The 26,352-nt window shown below is 36.8% G+C and overlaps 1 protein-coding gene across 2 annotated transcripts in view; it reads left to right on the top strand.

Annotated features, from left to right (window-relative positions):
* Window positions 1-26,352, top strand: part of NELL1 (neural EGFL like 1) — a 282,345-nt gene that overhangs the window by 81,785 nt on the left and 174,208 nt on the right. For both annotated transcript variants that reach the window (XM_056493636.1, XM_056493635.1), the window contains exon 12: window positions 5,581-5,709. In XM_056493636.1, the coding sequence (XP_056349611.1) occupies window positions 5,581-5,709 (129 nt within the window). The remainder of the gene's footprint in view (window positions 1-5,580; window positions 5,710-26,352) is intronic.

The following is a 26,352-nucleotide window of genomic DNA, read 5'->3' as shown; positions in this document are numbered from 1 at the left end:
CACAAAATACATTTTTTACTACTTTTGAGAATCATTCATTTTTTCACAGCATGCCTGCTACATTTTTTATAGCCCAGGGACAAAACTAATACGAAAAACAGTGTCATGAAAGTGTTTTATTGTTCCCTTTAGCTGTTTTTCTCCTTGCCAAAGACAGTGTATGATTTTGAAAGAGTGGATTTTTTTTTTTCTCTTTTGCATGAGTGATTCAAATAAAATTTCATGAGAGAATTTTTATATTGTTATGCTCACAATTTTAAATACGTAAAAATAGCCTTAGCAGCCTTAGCAACTTCAGATGTGCTCCTCTTAAAAGAAAACGTGTGATGAAATAATGAAGTAGTTAGAGCAGTTTTGTTTCTAGAGAAAACAATTATTTTCTGTCCTGCAGTGTGGTGGGACTGGGATTTAGATTGCTGGCTGTCAGTCATTAGGAGGAAAGGGAGAATCTTATTGATGAGGTGAAGTGTACATTTTACAGCAGGGAGCAGCATTTAAATCTAAAATTGGGGCTTGTGCCACCCTTCTTAGTGCTGCTTTGTTTTGTTTTGGGAAGGCTTTTAGTCTTTCAGTTAGAAGGTGAGAAGGCTTTTCACTTGTGCATGTTTCTCGTCTCTTCCTGCCTGGCTGTGAAACTGAGATTTAACTCTTCAGAAATTGAATTTTTCCCATTTATTGCAGTGAGATAGGAGTTATTTCAGGGTTTTAGATTTAAGATTTAATGGCAGTTGATAAATACGAATTAGTTTATTTCTAAACATAGTTGTAGAATTACTTAGGATTTAGAAGAGCTTACTGTTTGAAAAAAGAAGAAATCTTTTTAAGCTTGTTAGTCTGTGTAGTTACCATTATTCTACTGCACACAGATAAGCACTGTGTAATAAGCTCTGCATTTATAGAGCAGCTTGAAAGAATGTATGAAGTTGCTGGTTTATGTCAGACCACTAAGTTCTGGCACCACAGTCTCTTAAGATGTAAAAGCTGCTGTTCAAAGTGTTGCTTTGCATATGACTCATTAAAAACAGATTCAGATCATGGAAAGGCATAATTGGTAATGCAAATTTTAACACTCTTCTGTGACTTCTTCCTCAGATTTACCTTATATATTTATATTGTGACTGTGGAGTTAAATCCTGGCAGTAGAAATTATTTTGAGGTTGAAACTACCTTTCACTTTTGAACATTGCTAATGCTCTTTAAAAGAGGCTTTATGACATTTTTTGTTTTTATATTAAGAAATCTCCAAATGTGAAACAGTGAAATGAAGGATACCTTTAACAGCAAGAGAGCAGGGGTTTTATTGTTTTTGATGTGAACAACTAAGGCTATTGTAAGAAATATAGGAAACTACGGAAGTTACAAGGAAACCCTCAGAAACAAGGAGGCACATTAGTGTTGACTGTAAAAAAGGTAGAAGGATCTAAGATGTATTGATTGCAGCTGTAGTCCTGAATGAGTTCTTGCATTTTACAATCAATAATTAAGCCAAATTGCCAAATATGTTAGGTATGTAAAAAACTGGATGACAGCACAAAACAGCTTAGTGTGCTTCTCTGCAAAAGCAGGTTCTGGGAACCACAACTTGGAAGACATTTCTTGGAAAAATAAGAGCAGTGTTCAGGTGTTCCAAAATGGAATAAATTTTTAATTTGAGCTATCTGACTTGGGGCGCTGAGACCTAGACAGTTGTGCAGTTCCTGATGCTGCAGAAGTTTTATGGCTGCTATCATGTGTCTGGTTCTTTTCCTAATTCTTAGTACATTTATTAATGTTCATTCTATAGTCAGAATGAAGGAGTAGAAAGAAACCTGTATTTCTTAAGAAAAAGATGGAGCAAACATTTCAGCAGCCTTTATAAAGAAAGAGAGTAATGTTATCAGAAATGTTTGGGGAATGAACAGAGGTCATCAGGCCCATCAAAAATCTAATCTTCAATATTTAAGTCCCCTGGTAGTATCTAATTGTGTTTTGAATGACTTTGAAGAACTGTTGTGCACATTTATGTTTGTGTGTGTATGCACAGGGAAAATAATTTCTGGCATCTGTTCTGAATGCATTCATCTGTAATTTTAATTCATACTTGCCCCGTCATCTGTGCTGGCCTGAAATTAGTTAAGATTATCAGAACTGTTTAAGATTTTCTGTGATTTTGTTAAATCCCCTCCAATTGCCTGCTTGCTGAGATATGATGACTCCATTTTAAGCATTCTTATATTTAGAGAGGAGCTGACTGTCTCAGATAAGGCTTGGCTGAATATTCTGAACGAATTGTTATTTTGGCTGGGCAGTGGGGATGCATGCCCTCTGCTATCTCCCAACCATCCGAGTTCCCATTGCAGTATCAGCGGGCAGTTTTGGCATCTCTGTAGGTATCTTTAAGGAAATCTGTGATCCACTTCACACCAAAGAATTAATAAAAATGCCAGCTGGGGAGAATGGAGAAATGTCTAAGAAATCCAAGAACCACACTTTCTTAGTACGCATCTTTTGACTCTTTTGAGGTGCTAATTTTGCATTTTTGCTGCTGCTGCTGCAAAAAAAGTACCTCTAGAAAAACCTCTGATTCAAGCAATGGTGTACTTTTTCTGACAGAGGCACAGTGAACCCTTGCTCTTCTGTTCTATCAAGTATGTTTTTTTCCTGCTGGTTAACCTTAAATTGCAGTTGTTTTGTAAAAGCTTGGCAACATAAAATGTTGTAGCACCATGCTACTCTTAACAGGAATGGCTTCCACTATCCACTTAGAGAGGTATTGAGCAGGTTTGCTGAAATGCTATGGGAAAGTAAAGTGGAGTCACTTCTAGACAGCAGTTTTAACAGACAGGAAACAATGTTTCACAGGTCTTTTGTAATCAATGCCAAGATGACCTAGAGATGTAGTAGATGTTCTGTGATTGCGTATTCCTAATGACAGAAGAAAAATGAAATGTCCTTTAGAGCCTTTAATTTCTCAAGTTACGGTACTGGCGTTACTTTTAAAATTTATTTTTTAAAATTAAATATTGAAATTAATTATTAAAATATTAAAACTATAAATATAAATTATATATTAAAATAATTATTTTAAAATTTAATTTAATGCTCTTTTAATAGCCTTTAAGCTTGAAAACCTGATACTGGATGGAGACTGTTCATATTTGAGTTCAAAAAGGGAACAAATGCAGGTTTTTACAGAGAATTTTAAGAAAACCCAGGTGACAGCTCTAGTGGCAAAAAATGGATACACATCATATCTGCAGATAAATTTCAGAGGTGGCAAATGAACAATGAAGGATTCACAGGGCTGTGATGGGATACTGGAAATTAATCACTGGCTTGTGCTTGGGAAAAAGTACTGTTAGAGTGGTTGATCTGGGACCTGGGACTTGTGATGAGAGTTAACTCTGAGAAGCCATTGATTTGGCTAATTCTAAGTCTTAAATTTGCCATGAGCTGATCATAAGGTAAAATGTTGACTCATTGGGATAAAAAGAGCCTAGAAACATAGAATGTTGTTGCAGAAAATTGTACCAGCAGTCATGTTATTAAAACTGCTGAGAAAGTCAAAATATTTTTTTGGAGATTTGGATGAGAGGGAAATAGAACTAAATATAAACAAATACCCTGAGACAGAGTAACAATCCATGTAATATTTTCATACTGCTTAGCTTAATACAGTGCTATGTTAGAGGTTCTGACCCAATAATAATCAAACTGTGTATGAGCTCAAAGGAGAATTATTATTCTAAAGAAGCAGGAAACAGACTAGGATGTCATAGTCTTAGGGGAAACAGTGACGAAGAAAATATTATAAAACTTATTGTCTCTTGGATGCCACCTGGAATGCCAGTAGAATAATAATCCTGTGTGGGGAGCATAAATTAGATGCTGAATGGATAAGTTTGAGGAGATGAGCTCCAGTGTTCAGTTTCAATTATATTTATAAATGCAAAAATGAGAAATCAAATACTGTAATTGCATAAATGGCTAAAGGGAGTGTATTGGGACCCTATTTTACCAGTCTAAAATATACTTGGGCTTGACAAGGCTTGATCTGGAATACTTGAGTTGTTTTTACCAGACTGCGAAATGTGTAAAGAGTAGAAGCCATAACTGAAGTTTTCATTAAGGGAATTTGTTCTTTTTCACAAATTGGATTACAATGAAAGAAGGAGCCAGCTAAGCACAAGGAAGATACCTTGGCTGTTAATAAAATTAATTTGAAGTTTAAGTGTAGTATTGGATGTTGACACTGCTAACAAGTGTTAACATTTTAATAAAATTACCTCAGAGCTCAGCATTAGATGAGCAGACACATAAATTTGCAGTGCACCAAACTATCACAACCTGAATGTTAAATCAGTAGACAACTAAAGTGTGTGTGTAAAAATACATTAAAATAGGATATCAAAGCAAGGGATATGAACAGAGACCTGAATCTGGCATTTAGATGTTGGAACTCCAGATTGTGTTTTTCTTAACTGTTTTTAGGGGATGTTAGGAAGTTTATGATTAATGAACTAGAACTTCTAGTTTGCTCCTTAATGACCAGGAGGAATTGACAGAAACTGTTCTGGTATTCAGATAAGCACAAGTTGGAATACCAACAGATGATGGTATGTCTGGGTTTCTGCTTTCCTCTTTCCAGGACAGAAAATGGTGACAAAATAGGATTTACCAAAATGACTGCTTATATATCTCAGGCAAATAGAAATTGACTCTTGGATATTAATAGAGGCAATCCATAAAACATACATCAGTGGAGGGAGGAAAAAAAGTATCCTGTTGTCAAATTGTGTAAGATATTTCATTACTTCCAGTGGATTGCCTTTACAGATGAAGTTACAATTATTTTCACTTTAGACTTAAGCAGAGAAAGATGTTGACATGTCTCTGAGAAATACTGAAAATCAGAAAGAAGGAACTTTAGTGACTTGTACCTTTACAGAAGGAGGTAGGAAAGTTCATCCTATTTCTAGAAATGATTGTACGGAGTAAAATAAACTTCACAAAGAAACTACTGTGGATTTGTGTGAAGGAAAAAGGAGAGATTAATAAAAATTCTTCTCAATAAAACATGATGCATGGAATAATTATGAACTGTAGAAACAATCGAGCTGGTTTTTGATGACAGAATTACAAGGCAGTGTTGCTTTAACTACTGGTACAATTTTGTGCAGTGTCTCATTTTGGTCTACTAAAAGCACATGTGGCTATGCATAATAAGAGAATTTTGAGGGCTTTTTTTTATATTACACTTCATTGTCCTTTTGATGTAAGTTAGCATTGAACTTCCTGACAATCAGAGATTTAATGCTACATGGGTTCAGTAGAACACTAATGAATTGTCATTGCTTCCTGCTTTGGCGTTGTCTTCTCTCCTGAGTGAAACTAGTCATACAAATTTATTTTCAAAGAAAATGGTTTTTCTGAGAATGAATTGATGGAGAAATCTAAAAAGCCTGTGTGCACCATCTAGGTTTATAGAGAGAATTTGGAATGTAAAATGCCAGATTTTTTGAGTGAAACAGTCAGTGCAAATACCTGAATATCTGATCTAAATACATTTTAAAACCCTGTTGCATGTTCCTTGTATTTTAGGCCATAACTTCTGTGCAGAGGGACACAGATGTGGTGAAAATTCAGAGTGCAAAAACTGGAACACAAAAGCTACTTGTGAATGCAAGAACGGTTATCTCTCTGTCCAAGGGGACTCTGCATATTGTGAAGGTAAACGAAATATTCGAAGATCCATTCCCTGAACAACTTACTCAAAAACATAAGATGGAATAAATGGTAGATGAATTAATTTCATTGCAAAATTCAGTTTCATGGTGGTGAATATCACAGGGACCCTTTTTGTGTTCATAAATAGGGATTGAAGGTTACAAGTGGTGCTGGGCCATCCTGTCTATAGGCATATTGCTTTGTTGCAGTTGTGTCTTTGCACACCATGGTCACACTGTCACACAAATTTTAAAGCACTGTTTTTCAGACAATAGCACCTACTTACCTTCTAAAATGTTCTTTAGAGAACAGTGTCTTTATAAGATGCATTAATTTAAGAAGTGAGAGTTCTGCAGGCATCTGTGAGAATGGTAAGTGTGAAGGAATACTGAGGCTTGGATATAAAAATGATGACCTGCAGTCCTTCCTGAAGTACTTCTGTGGGATGGGTACTTTACTGAAATGGCTTTCCTGTGATACATAAGAGACCCGAGAAGATTGTAGCTGAGGTAGTTCTGTTCATGTGCATTGCCATCACAGGAATGAATGCAGTTGGGTATTACTCTCCTTTTTGTTCCTCAGTGTTTTCTAGAGCTTGTTATTCATACATATGACGTACTTGTTAAAAAATAAATTGGTGATTCAATTTATACCACATTCCTTCCTGCTTCTGCATTGTGGGTTGGGTTTTTTTAAATACTCTTGTATGTCAGGCTGCAATATTTAATCTTTTGACCGTTATAGGAAGTTTTTGAACTACTCTGCTAAAAATATTTCCCTAGATTGTTTTTGCAATAGTACAGATGATGGAAGGGGATGGCGTTTTTGACAAGTTAAAATATAGCAAAAGAATTGAAATACTGAGGACTAAGAATAAAAGAATAAAAAAAGACATGTGTGGATTGTGCTTAAATGATCCTGCTTTTATAAAAGGGCTTTTTAGTGCATGCAAGTGAACAGGATGGCTTTAAATATCAGTTTATAAATGTGTTCAGTAAAGTGCAGCTTTAAATCTTATGGTATTTAATAATTTCTCTACAAACAATAATTTGAATGATCCTTTTATTCACTTTCAGTGACTGGACAAATGGTTCCCACGTGTGTTCTTAAAGATTGGCAGCAGATATATTGAGTATATAGAGAAACATTTTGGTACAAAAAACTGAACAACTGCTTTATCCATACTACAAGGACTTCTTGGACATCAGCAGACAGGCTAATGTCAGCTGCGATACATAACCCAGTATTATCTGGGGCCTTTTTTGCTGTTTTAAATAATGGCAGTGCTTAGTCATTCTATTTACCTAGACACAGACTGTCCCCTTTTTCTTCTATGGAAAAAATTTAAACATCTTGACCCAAGCAATTTTGGAGATATTGGCAGGACATTAGTGGTAGTGATAGTGGAAAAAAAGAGCTTTTTAAAAGAAATTAGCAGGAATTGTAACAAACCTGGGTTGATATTGCATAAATTTTTGCAAGGTCAAATTAAATATGTGTGGGTGAAACATGAGGCAGCAGAGGAAACAGCTGTGTTTCTGCCTGAGACCGTGGGATAGAGGAGAGTTTCTTTCTGCATTTTATGAAATTATATTAGGAGGAGTATAATTATCTGGAGGTAAGATAGAAGAGAGGCCCTTGACTAAGGGGAGCTACAGGCTGACAAATTGGTTAGCCAAGAGGTGACTACTTTCAGCCCTGTGAAGAGCTCTCTTTTACTCCTCAGAACAGCTTTCTGCAAAATTTCTTTTTATGCCTCTCTAACCTCATTCCTCTTATCTATGTGTTTAATCTGCTAAGTAAAATCATTTTATAGCTGGCTGTACAATAGTCTCAAGTGCATGGTGAAACTGTGATTTAAACAAATGAGAACAAAGGCATGTGTCTGAAGGTACAGTTTAGCAGTGGGTTGAAATAGTATAGGGGTGGATTTTCTCTTTTACTGTTTTGAATTTCGGTGTGTAAGAATTAAATACTCAAAACACCTGGGTAACAAATACTAAATATACAAAACACCTGTGGAAGCAAGGAAGCTCTCATGCTTAGCTGGGTTTCTGAATTTGTCTTTGCTAAGCCTGTAAACTTAAGACATGTAAGATTTGAGATGGAAGGTTAAATTATTTCAAACTCATGGTATGTGCTGGTAAATGGCAACCTTAGTTTAAAGTGCTCCAGATCATTAACTTGAAGCTTTCCATATTTCTTATCTCTTCCCGTGTACTTGAAGTAGTTGTGCATATGAATTGTGATGTATAGTGTTATTTTACCTTACCTATGATTGTACTGTTATTTCTGCTTGCTCTTACTCACACTTTTATCCTGCTGCAGTTTGGCATCATTTTCATTTTTTAAGATCTCTGAAGTATTGTGTTTGAGTCTGCTCTGCTTTTTGATAAGTATTTGTCGCTTTTTTTAACTTTGCATATTCACATTAATAGTACAGTGGAAAAAATAATTAAAAAGATTCTAACTTTTATCAGAGAATTGGCATCAACAAATTTGTAAAATAAATAATAAAAACCTGAGAGGCGTTCACTATTCATTCTCAGCAACTACTTTCCAAGTACTTTGAATCTTCTTATGTTAAGATGTACATATAAGATAAGCACTCACTACATGCATTCCATTTTTGAAATAACAGATGTGATCAGGGAAGACAGTTTCTGAAAGCAAACAAGTAAATGAAGCTTGTGATGAATGAAAGAGATAAATGGAGATTCTCTGTGCTATATAAAAGCAATGTATTTTACTTAAAAACATAAAAGATGGCCTTTTTCTGTTTGTCTGACATTTGGCTGCTTGTCTTGCATATGTGAGACATAAAACAGTACTGATCTTTTGAAAAATGTGTTGAAACATTTCTATTAACCATATGGTCTGAGGTTTACCTACAGCTGTGGATACTTAGGCACAAGTGTTGAACCAGCATCCCTTTACCTCTGTCACATAGAGATGGATAAATCTTGGGACTCATGCAAGTGAGCTAGCCAAGCCCAAGGCCTGGTACTCAAACATTCAAGTGGCAGCAGTGTCCTTGCAGCTCTGGCTTCTCAGGACATGACAGATGGACACCTGTGCTGAGCACTGGAAGTTCCATGTGTGGTAGTGTCACATGGGGCAGCAGTTCATGGCAAAACCAGGATCGAAATGGGGAATCCATTTGAGTGTGTCTGATGCTGATTGTTCCAGATGTTTTGTGTGATGTGTGCAGAAATCCTACAAATACACACTTAGGTATACTTCCTCAGAGTTGAAAAACTCTGCAGTCTGTGACTACTTTGTGAATAATAGGACAGTACTGTAAACTAAGAGACAGGAAAGTGTCAGCACATGGAGAGTATGAAGCTCAAAGATGCTAAAGGAAAATCAAGCCTCATCAGCTGAAAGCCAGGCTTGTTGCTAGCTAGCATGCTAATGCTTGCTTTTTAGATGCTAACAGGCATCTAACAAGCCATGTCTTCTGAAAATAACTTCTGCTATATATTTCACAGTGAAGGGAAAGAGAATAATATTTCTCTGCCACATTTCAGCTCCCCATTCTTTATCACCTTCTTTGTGTAAAACATTTACGGGCCCTTTCTACCTGCAAAATTATATTGATACAAAAGTGATTTTTACCTTGTTCCTGTTGAGATCTGATCCATTTTGAGTACTGCTAAAATCTAAAGTGGGATAGATAGCACAGGACAATTGCATGCTTCTTCTCACTGACAAGAGTGCATGGAACAAGAAAATCCATATTAACCTTAGCCATCCTTTATGCCACCAAGAAGCATCTCATAAAAGTGGTACAGTGGCATACCACAAGGTGTTTTATCATGTTACACAGCATGTACTCAGCCAGTGAATGGTCTGTGGTAACAAGTGTCATATAAGAAAAGATCCATTGACTAAAGTGGACCTGCAAGATGAATATTCTCTTTTTATGACTATATTGTATTCTTTCCCTGTGTACCTAAGTATGCTCTCTAGCATTCTTGTATGACTTGACCCTCCCCTCATCAGCATAAAGAGTGATGAATGAAATACCTTAATATTTGTGAAAATTAATTCAATTTTTGAACTAGACAGAATGCTCTAGAAGCACACGTGACTTTCAGAAGGAGCATGACTCAGTTGTTCTTTCCCTTCTGTGCTCCGAAAGTGTTATTTAATCTGTTGTTAACAAATTATTGCTCATTTCAAAAAATTGTCACATAAGCTCTGAAATGCTAGCCAAATTCAGAAAATCTGCCTACTTAGTGCTCTGAGGAAGAGTTATGATAATTTTACTGGGCTTGGCAGATTTTGGGAAGATGAAATAAAGATGAAGGAAAGCTTAGGGAGAAAACTGGGTGCTCATTTTCCATGAGAATGGATCCAAGCAGGCAGCATTGGGGCCTGGCAGAATATCTGCCTGGTGTACTTGAAGTCTTAGGACTTTGTTGCTAGCTATTGTAAAAATAAAGCCGTATTTAATTTCCTTGTAATTTACAAGCATGTTCCAAACACATACAGTGGTCTTTATTGCTTTCAGTTCCTTTTCCTTTGAACTTAATACCACATGTAGTCAGGAAATTCTTTTACAGAAAGATAGAAAGGTAAATGTATTGCAAATATCTGTTCTGAGGATACATTAGTGTAAGTTTTGTTAGAAAATGTTTTTGTTCTCTGGAAGTTGCTTAGAAAAAAATTACAACACTCAGAAGAAGATGGGCTTTACCCCCATTATTGCAGAAATCAGGAATAATTAACCTTTTCAGATTAATGATTTAGTTCCAAATGCAAAGATATAACTATCAGCATGCTTTAGTGAGAAAAAAATGGAGCTTTCATCATAAAGTGGGGCTTCTGTTATAGTTTTGAAGGCAAGAGAGCTTTATAAAGCTTACCTCTAATATTTAATCCTTTGACTCATTGCAGTCTATGCATAAATAACTCTTTGGTGTGCAGAACTGTTCTCGAGCCATATGAACTGAAAAAGAATAAACCCAGTCCTGCATATGGCTCTCAGAGTAAAAGTCTGCTGGCAATCCATTGAGTTTTCTCAGCTGGTGTTTTTCTTGCTCTATAAAATAAGGTGAATTTTGTTGAGTTTTCCCTTCGTCCTCTCTGGTGATTTCACTGCAGCTGTTTTAATTTCACCATGCTTTGGCTTGGGAGGTGACATTAACACTATGTGGTACTATATAAGCCTTCTATGTGGCAGTGATGTACAACTGTGGTTGGTGCCCATTGGCTTGACTTTTGGGTCAGCTTTTAATGATAATCCTTCTGCTTGCTCAGAAAACTTGCATCACAAGATGTCTGTTTCCTGCAGATGTTTTATGTGCTTATATTCTGTGCATAGGTGTGAGGATACATATACAGAACTGTGCATACTTCAGGTAATTTCATGAAGTCAGGTAGTTGGGACTAATATTGATGATGAATGTTTTTTTCCTCTATGCAGAATCCCTAGAAAAGAGGAGGGCAGAAGAAGAATCTGAAAATGTTAGTCAAATCATCATCTCTGTCTCAAAGACAACATTAATAGCAGTGTTTCAGTTGGAACAAAGTCCTCATGGAGATTTACAGAGAAAAACCCAAAACCACCCCTGCAGTGCCAAAACCCCCAAACAACCCGTCCACCCACCTTTTATAAACATGTAACTTGATGCCAGGTTGCTTTCTGAAAGTTCTCTTTTCTTCGAAAGATGCTTGTTAACCTACTTTTAAAGATTTCGATTACCTAACTGTGTCAAATTTAAACTTCTACTATATAGGTAATCCTATTTATCAGAGAAAGTCACTTCTCCTGGTGATGTAGTGCAAATAATATCTTTGTCCTGCCTACTGTTTTCATAGAGAGAGACTTTTTATTTAAAATTATACCCTTAACCATTACACGAACTCAAATTCATCTTTTATAACATGATCAATAGTCAGGCACTTGTCAGTTGGTGTCCTGCCTTTGTGGGTATATGGACTTTAATAAATGAGACTGCAGAATCCTTGTGCTATAAACTGCCAGTGAAGTAGACTGAATTTAAACCAAAATAGACCCTTTCCCTCTCAAGTTCATTGGATGGTGGGGAGTTCAAAGCAGAGATTATATTCTTGCCAGTGGACAGAAAGATTTCAAGAAAAATGCTAAAATTTTTATCCTTTATTTTAAGAGTTTGTTGGAAGGTGATGTTTGTGCCTTTTATGGCTCTGGATAGTTTATTTCTGTTATCAAAGCTGCTTTTATATTTACAAGTTAATTAGTTTAAAATCATATTCCAGCTACAGAAACCTGGAAAGTGGAATTACTTGCCAGCCCCTGGAGTAACTTTACTTCTTTTGGTGTAATGTCATGCTGAGATTTATATGAAAATAAATTGTAATTTCTAATAAGGTAACCATATGTTTTGGTGTTGCTGTAATAAAGTGTCTTAAATAATTATGGCTCCCAAGGAATTCAGGCTTGCAACTGTCAGTTCTTGTGTTAGTAACTCACATTTGAACAAATTATAACAATTGCTATTAAAGGAGAAAAAAATCCTCACCCCTTCAGGATGGCAATGAAAATCCTGCTCTGATACTGTAGAGATTTTTGTTCACGTGAAGAGATTGGGGATCTTGTGTCCCCAAATCAATAAATGTTCTTACATTTGGGGTCGCATTCTTCTGAAATGTACAGGATATAATTTGATAGATGGGTAATGAAAACCCAGTGCCATGTTGTTGACTACTAATTGTAGTAGAATCGGACTTAAAAGCTGACCAGTAGGAGAAAAAAAGGCTGTTGCATGTTTCTTCACTGTCAATGTAATTATCTTTTTCACTGTAATGACCCTTCATTGTATACAGAATGGGAACTTTGGACAAAGTTTATTAGAGAAGCCCTCCTGTTTAGTCAGGAGGTGCAGAAATAGCCCACTTGCTTTCTATACTCCTTCTCAGAGAGGAGTTTGGGTGCAGCTGGATCCAGACTTAGCACCAAGACTTAGTCAGAGGTTTGAGTCCAAAGAATTGTGTAGGTGTAACTAAACCTTAGTATAAATTTGTTCCACAGGCTTAAGGATGGCAAAACAGATATAATTATATAAAAATAAATTATTTATCATGTTGTTCTTAGACTAAAAGATGTTAATCAGAATGATTTGCTACACAGTAAAGGCAGCTGTGACTACCAGTATATTATAGTATAATGCACTATTTTTGAAGTGATACTGAAGGTATTATATTAAAATTAACAAAAGCAATTATTCAGTAAGGATTGATGTTATTCACCCATACCAACAACTCTTTTGCTCACCCTCCAGGATGTCCCCACTCAAGAGAGGACTCTGCACACACTCCAAGCAGGGGTGTGTTAGAAGGCCTTGCCATTAAAGAGTGGGATTGGGCTTCTGTAGTACAGAGTGACCGTCAGTCATGTGTGTCCTGGTCAGCTGTGTCAGCCCATCGTCTCTAGTTATCAGTGGTATTGTTGGTTCCTTTGTCAGGTACTTTACCAGGTCTGCCACATCTTCACCTCCCTGTCAGGAGGTTGGACTTTGGGGTTGATGAGTCAGGTTGGTTTCAGTATTATTCAAAAGCAGCAAGAGATCCTTTTTCCTTCCACCACAGACAGCTCTGTAAATAGGCCATTGTTCCATTTTTTTTACCCCTGCTCCAGGCAGAGCATCCTGCATCCTCCTTACAACAAATTGTCCCCATAGCTGTTCCAGCAGTGAAAGAGGGAGAAATCCATGTAATCAATGGGGGTTGTAGTATGTTCTCCACCCTGTCATCAGAAAGATTTTTTGCTGGCCTTTACTCATTAAGCCCTTCTATTGATCCTGATATTTCCTAAATTATTTTTTCAAATTGTGATACAGTGTAGACCATGTCACATTCCTGCTGACATCAGTGAAAAAGGGAAACATTTGAAAGTGTATTTGGTGGAATTCTGGTGTTTAAACCAAATAAGCACTTGCATCAAACATTTGACAGCAAAGGAAAGAAAAAAACCAGTATTGTTCGTCTAGTGATGATCACGTTTGCTTGTTTGAGCTGGACTGGAAAACACTGAGAAACATTTGTATGTAATGAGGTTTTGCTTGGACTTGGATGGAAGCTACTTACCAGTACTTTATGCAAGTTGGTAAAAATGGTGTGCCTAGCTCTGAAAACCAAGAGTGCAGGTGCTGAAGTTCTGGCTTTTTAAAAATCTGAAGCATAACTTCAATAGTTAAAAAAGTGATGTGTATGAATGTATGTGTTTATGTATATATAGGGAATGGAGTTTTCACATTGCAGCACAACAGCCTTTAGTTACCTGGGATCTGACTGCTGCATCTCTCTCAGGGCTTGTGAAGTTCGAAAGGGAGTTGGCATAGGAAACCTCCAGTTAACTTCCAACCTAATTATTTTCTGATTCTGTCATCTGGACCTGCATCAAGAGCACTGGAGGATCATTTTAGATGCTTTTGAGCCTCTGAGGTTACTTTTTGCAATGTTTGGGTTTGCATAGAGGGCAGTTATTTTGCATTGTTTAATGTCTTGAAATGAGAAAAAGAGGATTTCTTTTAAATGCTGGCGCTTAACATTTTTTTTCAGCAACTTTGAAGAAAATCTGTCTCCCTGATGGTTTTAAAGAATGATCTGGGAGCATGGAGTCCCTTTTCCAAATGGAAGTTCTCACAGCCAGTTTACAGATAACATATTGGATTTGGCTTGATTCTGATTGTGTAAAATTGAATGTTGTAAATTATGTCATCTGCCTGCTTCAAAGCCTGTGCTGGCAATAGTAGAGCAACAGATCTGTTTTTGAGGCTGCCTAAATGTTGGCATGAGTGGGTCAGAAGAGGGAAACAATTGCAGTTGTCTTACAGCAGGATCTCTTATAGGCTGAAAAGAACACCTTCTATCCCCCTGAATTTTGAGAACATAAGAAAACAAACTGATTTGCTGGAGAAACCCATACAGAGGATGTGGAGGACTCTGATCTAAGGCTACAGAATATAGAATCCAGAGGTAACAGATGCAGTGAAGTGAGTGTAGAAAATCACTTTGTTCAGGTTTGTATATAGATGTTAAGGATCTTGGGAAATAATAGCATTAAACTCCTCAGGAGCTGTTCTTATTGCCATGGTGTCTCAAAGAAATTTAAAAAAAATGCTTTTAAGCAACTTCAGCTGCCTGGGTAAAAGTGTGTCTGAGGCTTTGGTGCTTTCTGAGGAGGTGATGAGCCAGAAGTGGGTAGTGACCCTGGGGACACTGTGGCACTTTGCCTGGCTGTGAAGCCACAGCACCTCATCTTGGGAGAAGGTAGCAGATGAGGAGAGGGAACAGAGAAGTTGAAAATGAAAGCTGAGGGCTTTGGGGAGCCAGTAGACTTTGAGTGCCCAGGCTCTGTAATAGAAGTCAAAATACAGCAGCTTTGCTGCATTCAGAAAAGGATATTAGCAGATATTCTGTGTTGACCAGTTGTATGATTTATCTTAAAGAACTTACTCTCCCTAAGGTTAGTTGCAGAAGAAAACCAAAGAGGTCAAAAAGCCAAACAATGACTCCTTTCTCCCCAGAATTGCTATGGATTTTTTGTTTTTCAAACTACTGCGGGAAATTAGGATTTTGACCTTCAGTAGAAAAAACTCCAACAAGCAAAACACCAAAACCAAATGGAAGATATAATTTGGCTTATTAAAAAATATTTTAAAATTATTTTTAGTAGCAAATCCATTTTTCCCTTGGTGATAGCATAGCTGAGAGCTGCTTCAGTAAATATTAGATATTGTCTTTTCCCTTATGTGAATATATTTTGTTTTCAGTAGAAGGCAAACAAAATTGGTTCTAAAACTAGAAGAGTCTCTAAACCTATGACAAATGTCAGTTTATACTGACACATTTTTCCCTGCAAGATTTAGTAAGGGAGCTGCTGAATTGGTTCTGGATATCCAGTGTTAATGTGCATTACAAACAAAGCACAGAAGTTAAGAAATTATTGGAAACTACATTATTGCTAACCTCAGGCTTTGCTATTTGGTTTGCTCTCTACTTGGTTTTTTTTTACTACTTCAACATGCATGATTTTCATGATTGACCAGCATTTCTCCTTATGGCTTCTGTTCAGATAATTTGGAATTGAGTTGTATGATGATGGTACAGGCTATGTCTGTATGAAGTGCAGTCTATTTTGAATTTCTTAAAAGGCATTGAGCTTTTGACATTATCCAGATGTAGCAGGGATACGCTGGCATATAACAATTTGAATATATTTAGACAATTTTAGACAAAAGATTTAATATATATAGGCATACTGCTTTTGCATATTTGTATCAAGCTTTTTGTCAAATTAAAATTTAGTTACTTGGTTTTTTTTTTTTTCTACACAGTTAATGTATAGAAACACACTTAGAGATTTATTTAAACAAAACACCAACATAATTTACTGTGTTGCACGAGGAAGTGTATTTAAATTTAAACTAAAAATAAGGCTACTTTTTCTACTTGCATTATTCTATTAAGAAAAGAAAGCTGGGCCCTCTTGTATGTAGGATTTATGACTTTAGTTCTTTAGTGGTGTGTATCTGGGCAGGTTTGTCTGGTTTGGTTTACTGCCTGGAAACTGGGATAATAGTGATTGCAGCATACTTTTTGTTCTGCCAGGGTATTATGGTATTTACTGGATTCAGGTACTTTATAAGGAGCAGCACAATAATACCACAATATCAACTGAAGGAAGTGTAGAAAAGTAATCAAACTACTTATATAGCAAGAAATAAGTTGTTGGGTTTTTCTCTGGTTTTATTTTCTAAATGTAATTGGCAGCTGAGGGCAGACATTCTGTAAAATATTCATGTAAATATTTAATTTTTAGAAAGATAATTCCTTTTAGTCTGTAAGATTTTTGACAGACAAATCAATTTCATTTAAGTAGGTAGCTGCCTCTAAAAAAAAAAAAATCTCAAAAACATATTTTTTTATTCATCTACCCCTATTTAATGATGTGCTTCTGTGTACCTGTATCTTTTTGGAGGCTGGTAAAAAAGTTATTAAAAAAGAGTGATACTTTGATTTAAATAATTGAAATCAGTTTAAATGGATGTACAGCATCTACAAAGGTAATACATATATTGATGTTAGTTTCCTGTTGATTTGCTGAGTCTTAAAATGGTTTTAGTATTCAGTGTTTTTTTTCCAAGAAAGACAGCTTCTCATTTTTCCAGTTGTTGTATCTGTTCTTCATGTCTAAAGGATAAATTTCAAAATACCCCTTGGGTGTTCACTGGAAAATTTTTCATTGTCTGTCCTTATCACTTTCTTTTAAATTTTAATTTTCAGTTCTAAATTAGAATCTTCGTTTTCCTTCCTGACATGGATATTTTCTAATTAATTGCATTATATTAACCTTATTTTTTTATTGCTTCTGTTGAAGCTGCTTGCAGTGTTTGTATCTTGTGTTGTTTATTTCTTGTCCTGAACTCACTTGCTGAAGCTGTATATGCCTTATATGTGTGAGGTATATAATATGTCCCTGTGGGGATCACTGTGTTTAATAGTAGAAAATTTTCTCTCCACTTACAGGCTTAAGAAAGTGCTTGAAAATAATTGGGATAAAACTGACAGTGCAAAAATGCAAACTCCTTTTTGTCTCTCATCTTCCTTAGGATTGTTTACTTTTTTACTTCTCATTTTCATTTTCTTATTTTATTTCCCTAATTCTTGTGACTTGTATTTTCCCTTCAGGCTTTCACCAGAGGCTGTGTCTGTACATCTTGGTAGCTATTAGTGCTGAGATGATTATAGGAATACACAGTAACATCTTCAGATTTGAATGTGAGTTACTGTTAGCTAAGAGATATGCTGTGTTTTGCAAAAATAGGGAACATCCAACTTGCAAAGAGTTTGCATTGAAAAATTCATGTGCCTGGGTGCTGGCTCTATAATGAGGCACAGGAGGGGGTGTCCTGGGGCAGCAGACCTCCACAGGGCAGGGTGGCCACCTGCTCCCTCTGCTTGCTCTGTGCTGGTGCCAGGACTGAGTGTCTGCTGGTGCTTCTGCTTCCCAGGGAGGAGGTCATGGAGTTAGACCTGCCATTGTGGTGGATGTTCAAGGAATAGCTGTTGCCGTTTCCACTTTTTCTGTTCCCTCAGGAGACGATCACTGAGGGTTTTGTTTCCTTACTTTTGAGTCCCCCATCCATAAGGCTGTAAAACACAGTTTTCTGCAGAGTTGATTCAGTGCTCCTCAGTGACAGGACTGTGGTGTTAGTTGGCATATATGAAGGTGCCATGGCAGCCTGAGATTGTTGCTAATGCGTTCCTGCCACCAGGAGTAGGAATGATCCTGATTAGTTTTGGTTTTTCTCCACAAAACTCTTCCTTACTGCTAGAATATGAACATTGTTTTCCACTGTGAGTTTCTTAGGCAAGAGGAATTTTGCAGTACTTACATGGGCTTGTATTGTGACTCAGCTGGCAAAATGGAAAACTGGGCAGCCTGTGAGAAGATTAAAGATCATTGTTAAAAACTGGTATTTATATAACCAGTTGGGCTAGTTCAGTCTCTTAAGACACCAGTCATGGGAGGACCAGGTTCATGCATGTGAGCTATTTTTTGGTTAAGCACTTTGTTTCACTGGAATTATATAAAGTCTGTTAAGTCTGTTCTGATCATGAAACATTTCCTCCATTTACTTGGGCACAAATGACATTTACCTTTGAAGGTCAGGCCTTCTGCTCTGTTCTAGAGATTTTTTTAACTCATTACCCCTTTGGTGACTTTATTTGCTTTTCAACTTTCAGTCTAGTTAGCTCAATCAGTGCTGTTGTGAAAAGGTCAGTGGCAATCTGAAATGCATCCAGTTTGTGGAAGAACGTAAGGCACAATTTTCAGTCGTTCTTTTCTATGAAAATCAATTCAGAGCCTGACACTGCCACTGTGCGTGGTTTTTCTGATGATTGCTCTGTACAAACAATAATACCAAAATTTGGCTAAAATGTGACCTGCCTTGTGACTGGTGGGCAGCTGATTTTTGACAGCACTGGAATTGCAGTGCACTGATGTCCTTTTTAGCAAGCAGAACCTTGCTAATTTTGCATAAAAGGCTACAGAGCACTGAATATTAGGAAGATGTAGAGCTTTTACCTAACACTGTTTTGGTTTTAAGGAGTACCTAGGTTTGTGTTTTGAGTACACCAGGAAATTGTCAGCTTAGTCTGAGAGCTACCAGATTGTGCCAGTTGTTTCTTGGCTAGTATTAGCATTACTGGATATTCAATAATGTACAGCAAATGATGAATTTGGAGGTGAGCTGAACCATCCTCTCTCATTAAACGTTTGGAGATGAATGAGTTTTCAGATGAATAGAATTTTTTTTCTTTATTTAGCACAATATAAATAACTGGAGCTTGGTACAGCTTGGAACATCTATTTTGCAATTCACATAAATCTTTAAATGAATTAATGAGGAACATGGAAAAGAGGACTGCATCTTGGACACGGGAATCTAATCAATGTGTATTCCCCTGAGCTATATCTGCTTTGTGTTGGGTTCCCATTGATTTTGTAAACAGTTTAGTGTTAGCCATAATCCCCTTTGAATATAAATCATTCCCTGGTAGTTTCTCCTGTATTTTAATTAAATCTGAACTGACTGGCTTGAGAACTCTTCCTTTAATATTACTACTAAACCAGGTACATTGTCCCTTATTTTCTTCACAGCCTTATTCTGACCCCTGTGGAATCTGTAGGCATATAGAATTCTCAAGAGCTGGTGAAGCTTAGAAAACCTGAGACAGCCAGAAAGTGCCAAAATTAGAAACTGCAAGAAAATAAGAAATCTCGAGGGAAAACCAACTCTTTTTGTAGTAACTGATTTTCTTTATTTGAATTTGTCAGAGTTCCTGTTACAGGTGAAAACATCTTATTCTTCAGAAGAAAAAGGAAACTGAAATCATCCTTCTGAGACTGTAAAGTTGGGATAGGGACCTTATGCCCTGAATCTGGTTTAATGATACAGTGAGCATGAGCTGTCTGTTCTATTTTCAAATTAATTATTTGGGAATAATATTTGGGTGGAAAAATTTCTTGGTTTCAGTCTTGGAAAACAATGTTACCTAAAGAGACTACACTAAAATTTTTTTGTTGTGGCATAAGAATAAGTATCCTACAACTAGCATGAAATCTGACAGTGTTATTTCTTGAAAAATACATATATTGCAGTAGGAGGTATTTTGTCCTGTGGAGTGAAAGACTTACATCCTATAATCTGTTTGAAGATACAGGGGGCAATCTGAGTTTGGAATGTTGTAAGTACAGCAGCATCAGACACTATTCTTTGTTCCCTCCTGCTCAAGGGTGGGAAGGAATTTTGTTTGAAATTATGTCCTTTTTAGCTTAAACACTCTATTTTCACTAATCCTCACTTGTAAATGGAGAGTGGCTTATCCTCTGTCCAGCAGGCAAAACTCCAGGTATTCTCACCACTCCCTTCTGTAGACAACAATTCTTTCTGCTCCTTTCTCAGAACCATGGGTTATGGCTTGACAGTCTTGTGTAATACTACATGACACCCCAACATTAGTAGGAATAATAAAAGTAGTAAAATAACTTTGGATCTAATATAACTCTACTGCAATAGGCGGATCTCTTCATTGCTGAGAATTACTGTATTATATTCATTACTGTATTATACTTTTGGACAGGATTTTTCAATGGTCATAACTTGTGGAAATCAAATCTGTTCCTTACAGAGTAAGATGAGGCATTACTTTTTTTTGAGTCTCTATGTCTTTAAATTGCATCTTTATAATCCTACCCATTTTGATAATTGGTCTGTTCATATTTGGGTATCAAAATTCTTTCCGAAGTGGAAAAGATTGAGTTTAGAGTCCTTTAAATAGCTAATCAGCCCTTTCCCACCCACCTCAAACTTTCTAAATCCACATATGCATAGATATAAGGCAAGAGCTTGACAGCTGGAGGTTACTATTTCAGTATGTATGAGTTGTCTAAGAGTCGGACTTGGTGATCTTTCTGTGTTTAAATGATTCTATGATTAATATTTAACCAATGAGGTTGGCTTGAATGACATGTGAATAGTGAGATGTAAGGATAAGGATAAATGATAGAGTATGATCATTGTTCTTCACAGTTTGTGTTGTGCATTTCCATTTAATGACTACACGTATCTCTCACCAAGTTTCCTGTGTTTCCCTCATCACGTTTTAACCTTTGTAAAAGGATGAGTGATGTTTATTCATTACCTGGAAGCCACTTTGTTGTGATTAGGGGCAATTTTGGAGGATGCTAATAATGTGAAGGTACCACAAAAGTGTTCTAAACTTTAATTATACGAGTTGTTTGTTTATATAAAGAAGCATCATCTGTAGCTGTGTGTGTGTGCTCATACATATTTATACATGAGTGTATTTTAGATGTTAGCTACATTTGTACCTTTAGGCTGTTGTTTAGTCTGTTGTAATCGTGTTGCAATAATTAAAACATCAGAGGAAGAAACAAACAAAACCTTATTTTAGTGCAGTGGGGCTTATGATCCTTGACAGATAGAAATAATTAATTTTTTGCATGAAAAGCATACAGTAGGAGTGCTGTCAATACTGTGCTAGCCGAATTGTGCATTGAGGAGGCAGTAAGTGCACTTGAACTATATGCCATGTACTGATATAGGACATATTTGGATTTTTTTGTTTGTTCCTTTCTGGTGATTTGTTGTACTAAGAGGCTGCATTATTTGAACAAAGCCTGGTTACTCATGCATGGCTTACTAAATTCTCATTTACCGTAAATACTATCTTTCATTTCAAAAGGTGCCAGTCATGTTTTTTCCTAAATGCTTCATCAAATTTGATACAAACTTCAGGCTCTCACCGTGGGGTTGATTCTTCTTTGGAGAGGCTAGCTGTGTAGACTCTCCATCACTTTTTACCTTTTCAATAGGCTTCTTGATTTTTCACTGAGATTTCTGAACACTTTGCTGCATCCTGTGGTCAGCATATGTTTTCTCTGAAGCTTAGAACAGCAGGTTTAGTTACTGGCACTAGAACTAGAAGCGAATAATTAAATATTCCGCTTTTGACTGTGCTTGCCTTGCTGCCTCTAGGTCAGTGTGGTGTGAGAGATGAAAAGCTATTATTTACAAGTGGTTTAAACAGATATGGATACTTTCCTGAGCCTTTTATATAATTTTTTCCATTATCTGTGCATTGACATTATTTTTCTAATGTCTTGTTCAAAGTTACTGAAAAAGTTGCCTTTTCTCCCTGATTGGGAGGGTGAGCTCCTTAAATTCCACTTGCAGAGCTCAGCGTGGGCCCACAGAAGCAGCAGCTGGTTGCTGGGGTGCTGCCTTGTTGGATTGCCACAGTTCCCCACACGCTGGATCCCGGGAATTCTCCCAGGGTAGCAGGAGTTAACTTCACAAAGCGGTATTGATCCAGAGACTGGCCCCTTGCCATAGGGGCAGGAGCAGCGCTCACAGACAACAGATACAAATCCCATCTCTGCTGTTTGCAAAGTAGGTGAAGTAGAATATATGTTTTCACAAAAGAAAACTATAGTTAAGGGTGTAAATAGCCATAATGCGGACATTAGGCAGTGACAAAAAATTAAGCAAACACTCCATGAGCATGACTCTTATAAGTCAGTAAGGCGGACTTGAATCTAGTTACCTGAGATTTATTATGGCATTTTAAATGACAGTAATCTTTACATCTTAGGTGACAGCCTGGGTCATGGAATGTTGGTTTGAACTTACAGACTGCTTCTGAGGTCAGATTTTATGTTTTTTTTTTTTTTTTTTTTAAGTGGGAATGCATTATACAAGAAGAAATTATTAAAATCATAAGAGGATGTGTCTAATGACAGTTTTCTGATAGGGCAGTTGGAATTAAATAGTTTTCAGTAATGTTTTATGTTCCTTCCCCTGTGTTATTCCAGTGTTTTGAAACATGTGGGTCTGGATTTTTAAAAACACCCCAAACTACTGCAGAAGTTTTTTTACGATCCTCAGCTAAGCAATCTCTGTTTTTGTTTCTTGAGGAGATGAAGGGGCTCACAGACCCCTTAGGACAAAACTTTTTGTATCCTGTAAAAGTTGCTGTGTAGTTGAGTAAGAATATACTGTATGAAGAGAACAAGTGTTAAGTGTTTCTTGTGTACAAAAGTGTTTCAGCAAGGTATGAAAGCAAGCACAGTGTAAAGAAAATACACAGCTGTCTTCTTAGAGACCAGCTGTCTGTTCTTTACCTTGGCAGGTGTCTTGACCATTGGCCTTACAAGGGAAATGTCACTGTCTCCTGATAAATCCCTTTTTCATACTTTACCTGCAGATGAGTTTGCTGTGACTCTTGGGATGGTGGCCAGAGAAATGGCAGTGTGAATCCTCTAAACTGGAGGAGTGATCTGGGTGCTCAGTGTGTCAGAACACATTTAATGGTTGGGCTGTTGCACAAAGGGAAGAAGCTGTTTCTTTCTCTGTTGTCTAGTGAAACTAGCAAAAAAAAAAAAAAAAAGAATAAAAAAAGGTTATTTCCTTTTGAAAGAGAGGATCAATCCCTAAAGATGCTTCAGCACTTAATCTCCAATTTAAATCCTGATATCCTCCTTACTTTAGTGGGTGTTTTAAGGGCTTAAGCAGGAATTAGGAGCCTATATGCTTTGGCCCTTTGTGCCTGTGTTCTCAGGAAAATGTGAGGTGGAGGTGTCTCCCTCGCTGTGGAGCAAGACCTCTAAGTTGGAGGAGAGGTAAGATTTGAGCTAAACTCTGTCTATTGCATTTTTTTGTCAGCTAATATGGGCAGGTTTCTGCTCAGCAGGCTCACTGATGTGAACCTCATGCTGTGGATTGCCCTGCTCTTATATGTGGACCCTTGACATCTACCTCAGAGTTATAGATTTTGGTCGAGGAACCAGACACCTGTATATTTTAGGGAGCTAGTAATAGTTATGTGGAAGTTGTGCCCTCTAAAATTGCTGTTTGGATCCAAGCTTTTATGTCTACAGTTATATTAGGTGACTAAATTTTAATATTTGGAAAAGCTGTGTGCATATGAGATGAGCTGTCCTTCTTAATACCACAAAGTGTAAACTTTCAGTAATTATTTAAAGATAGCACAGTGTGTCACTCTTGTCCAGTTCAGAAGAAAGAACCAAATGTAGGTATTAGCTTAGGGGAGTGAGTATCTATATTCTTAAAGGTGGGGAAGCTGAGATGAAATGAGCCAAGCCTTTGCTGAAATATTATCTGAATAATCCAACAGTAAGATTTCATGAATGTACCTATGTGAACCTATCACATTTAATAGATGTGATTTATATTTGTGTTTATATTATAGGCTGATGCACAAACTGTTTTCTCCATATGAGAGATGAATGCACTTGGGACTAGTCTTAATTTAACATCTCAAATTAGGTGCACAATGTAAGGTCCTGATAAAGTTAAATCATAATTTGTTGTAACGCTTGGATCCATTTTAAGAACAAGTGGGAGACCTCCAGTTTATATCTGAGTGATGAAAGATTCAGATAAATGAGTGGTGACCAGCTGAAAGATTGTTCATGTGTTTGCTAGTTTAACTTCTGAGGCCTGTAGTAAAATCCTTGAGATCCTTGTAATTTGTAGTCTTTTCTCATATTAATGAAGGAAGATAGTAATAGGAAATAAGTAGAAAGTGCAATTGCTTTCTTAGTGCAAAAGTTAAGGAAATGTCCTGTGCTATATTTCACTATTGTCCTCAGTCTTTGGATATACAGCTCATAAAAAGTGCCAGTGAGAAAAAAATGTGTTAAAACCAGTGACAGAAACCAAGAAATTTGTATCTATATGTGTCCTGGAATTTCTTGTCTGAAAAGACAATATTTTAAGTACCTTAATTGATGATATGGTGGGTAGATGAGTATTCTGGTTGGCGATATCAAAGGAACCAGCAAAACAAAAGAAAGTAGAAACATCATGCTGAAGTAGAAGTCACTGGAATGTGATTATGTTAGAAAGGAAAAAAAATATTTCATCAGGCATCTATAATATTCAGCTGGTTTATGGCTCATGCTTCATTTACTGACTTGATATCCTAACTAAAAAAGAGTCCGAAAGTAAAATTGAGAATTGTTTGGCTCAGAGAGTTTATAAGTTTGGATGTATGAATTCTTTTATTCCCTTTGATGCTCTTACTGGCAAGTTTCAAGAGATGGATTTATAAGTGCTATTTGTTACTACCTACAGAGATCCAAGGTCTTTTAGAAGTCCTTCCAGTTTTTTTGTGGATCATGTGAAATAGAGTAGTGGGGACAATTTTGCAGCCTGGAATTCTTGTCTGTACTGTGTTTTACCCATTACAATGATGTCTAGGCAGAAAAATCGCTAGTCCCTAATATTTTGTACCTGTTCTCACAAATTTGCAAATGCTCCACTACTTGTGTGGTCTTGCCTCCATAATGAGATCTGGGCTTTGTGGAAATGCAAGTGGATGTTCCACCCACACATCAGAAACCTCTTGATGTTGAAGGCAGGTCCTGAGACACTGCAGTCAGGTCCTGAGGAACTAAATATAGTTACCCATGATTTTTTGCAATTATTACCTCTGAAGACCTTTTGTGGATCTTCAAGGAGGATTTAAAGACAGAATTCGATGTGAAAGAAAAATAGAACTGCTTGTGATTATGTAATGTTACATAAAATCACTGTTTTTTCAGGTTAATGCTGTATTTCTCTGTGGACACTGCTGAAGGCCTAGGCAAAATCTGCCAGGCCTTTTTCTCAAGTTCTAAGTATTTTTCTCAGACCATGAAACTTTCTCAGCCTCAGCTAGGATTTTTCCCAAGCTAGAGACTTCTTCTTTATTGTAAACACAAGAGAAAGAATCATAACAGAGATAAACCACCTGCAAAGTCCCTGAGAAAGCCAGGGAGAAGAGATGTCTCTTTCTCTGACCAGTGATTTGCCTGTATTTTGTTTTGCATGAGCTGCCTTAAATAAGGCAATGGTTTCTTTTAATAAATTGCTCTTTCTTGCTCTTTTCTGCACCAAGCAAGAGAGTGTCTTGTTGCTGTGTTTTCTCGCCGCTCCGTAATCTTTCTCCACGGCAACACTTCTCCATTTGCTTTTCCTTTAGTATGTTCAGGTTAAATTTACATGAGATGTACAAGATTTCAAGAGCTGGTTGTGAGTATGATTTTTCCCTTTTTAGGATTAGAATGCCCAGATGCACTGGCACAGCCATGTAGCTGTGACAAATGAGAAATAATATTAACCTCTCACTTGGCATTTCATTCCTGTATTTTGTATCTCGAAAAAATGCTTTTGTGGGAACAGCCAGTGCTGAAAGTTAGAAAACTGGTCTGAGAGAGTAGTAGAGTACCTTTTGCTTGCTCAGCAATGGATTAGCTTAACAAGATGATTCCTGACAGATATTTGCCTAGCATTTTCTTAGAACCACCCCCAGAGATGGAAAATGTGCAACTTCCGTGTGAAAAGCTATTCCAGTGCTTCAGTGCTTTTACCATGAGAAGACCTTTTGTAATACCTAATCTGTGATGAAGTCTCAATCCTAATTTAATAGGATAGTTCAAAAAGAAAAAAGTGTTCTGGAGAGTCACTGTTATATCTGAGGGTCACTATCATATTTTTGCAAAATTTTGCAAGCTCCATTATTAAAGAAGTACCAAAGAAAATGAATTTTTTCTTCCCCTCT

The sequence above is a fragment of the Oenanthe melanoleuca genome, chromosome 5, assembly GCF_029582105.1.
Source record: "Oenanthe melanoleuca isolate GR-GAL-2019-014 chromosome 5, OMel1.0, whole genome shotgun sequence".
NCBI lineage: Eukaryota > Metazoa > Chordata > Aves > Passeriformes > Muscicapidae > Oenanthe > Oenanthe melanoleuca.
This window is presented reverse-complemented; position numbering and strand designations above follow the sequence as displayed.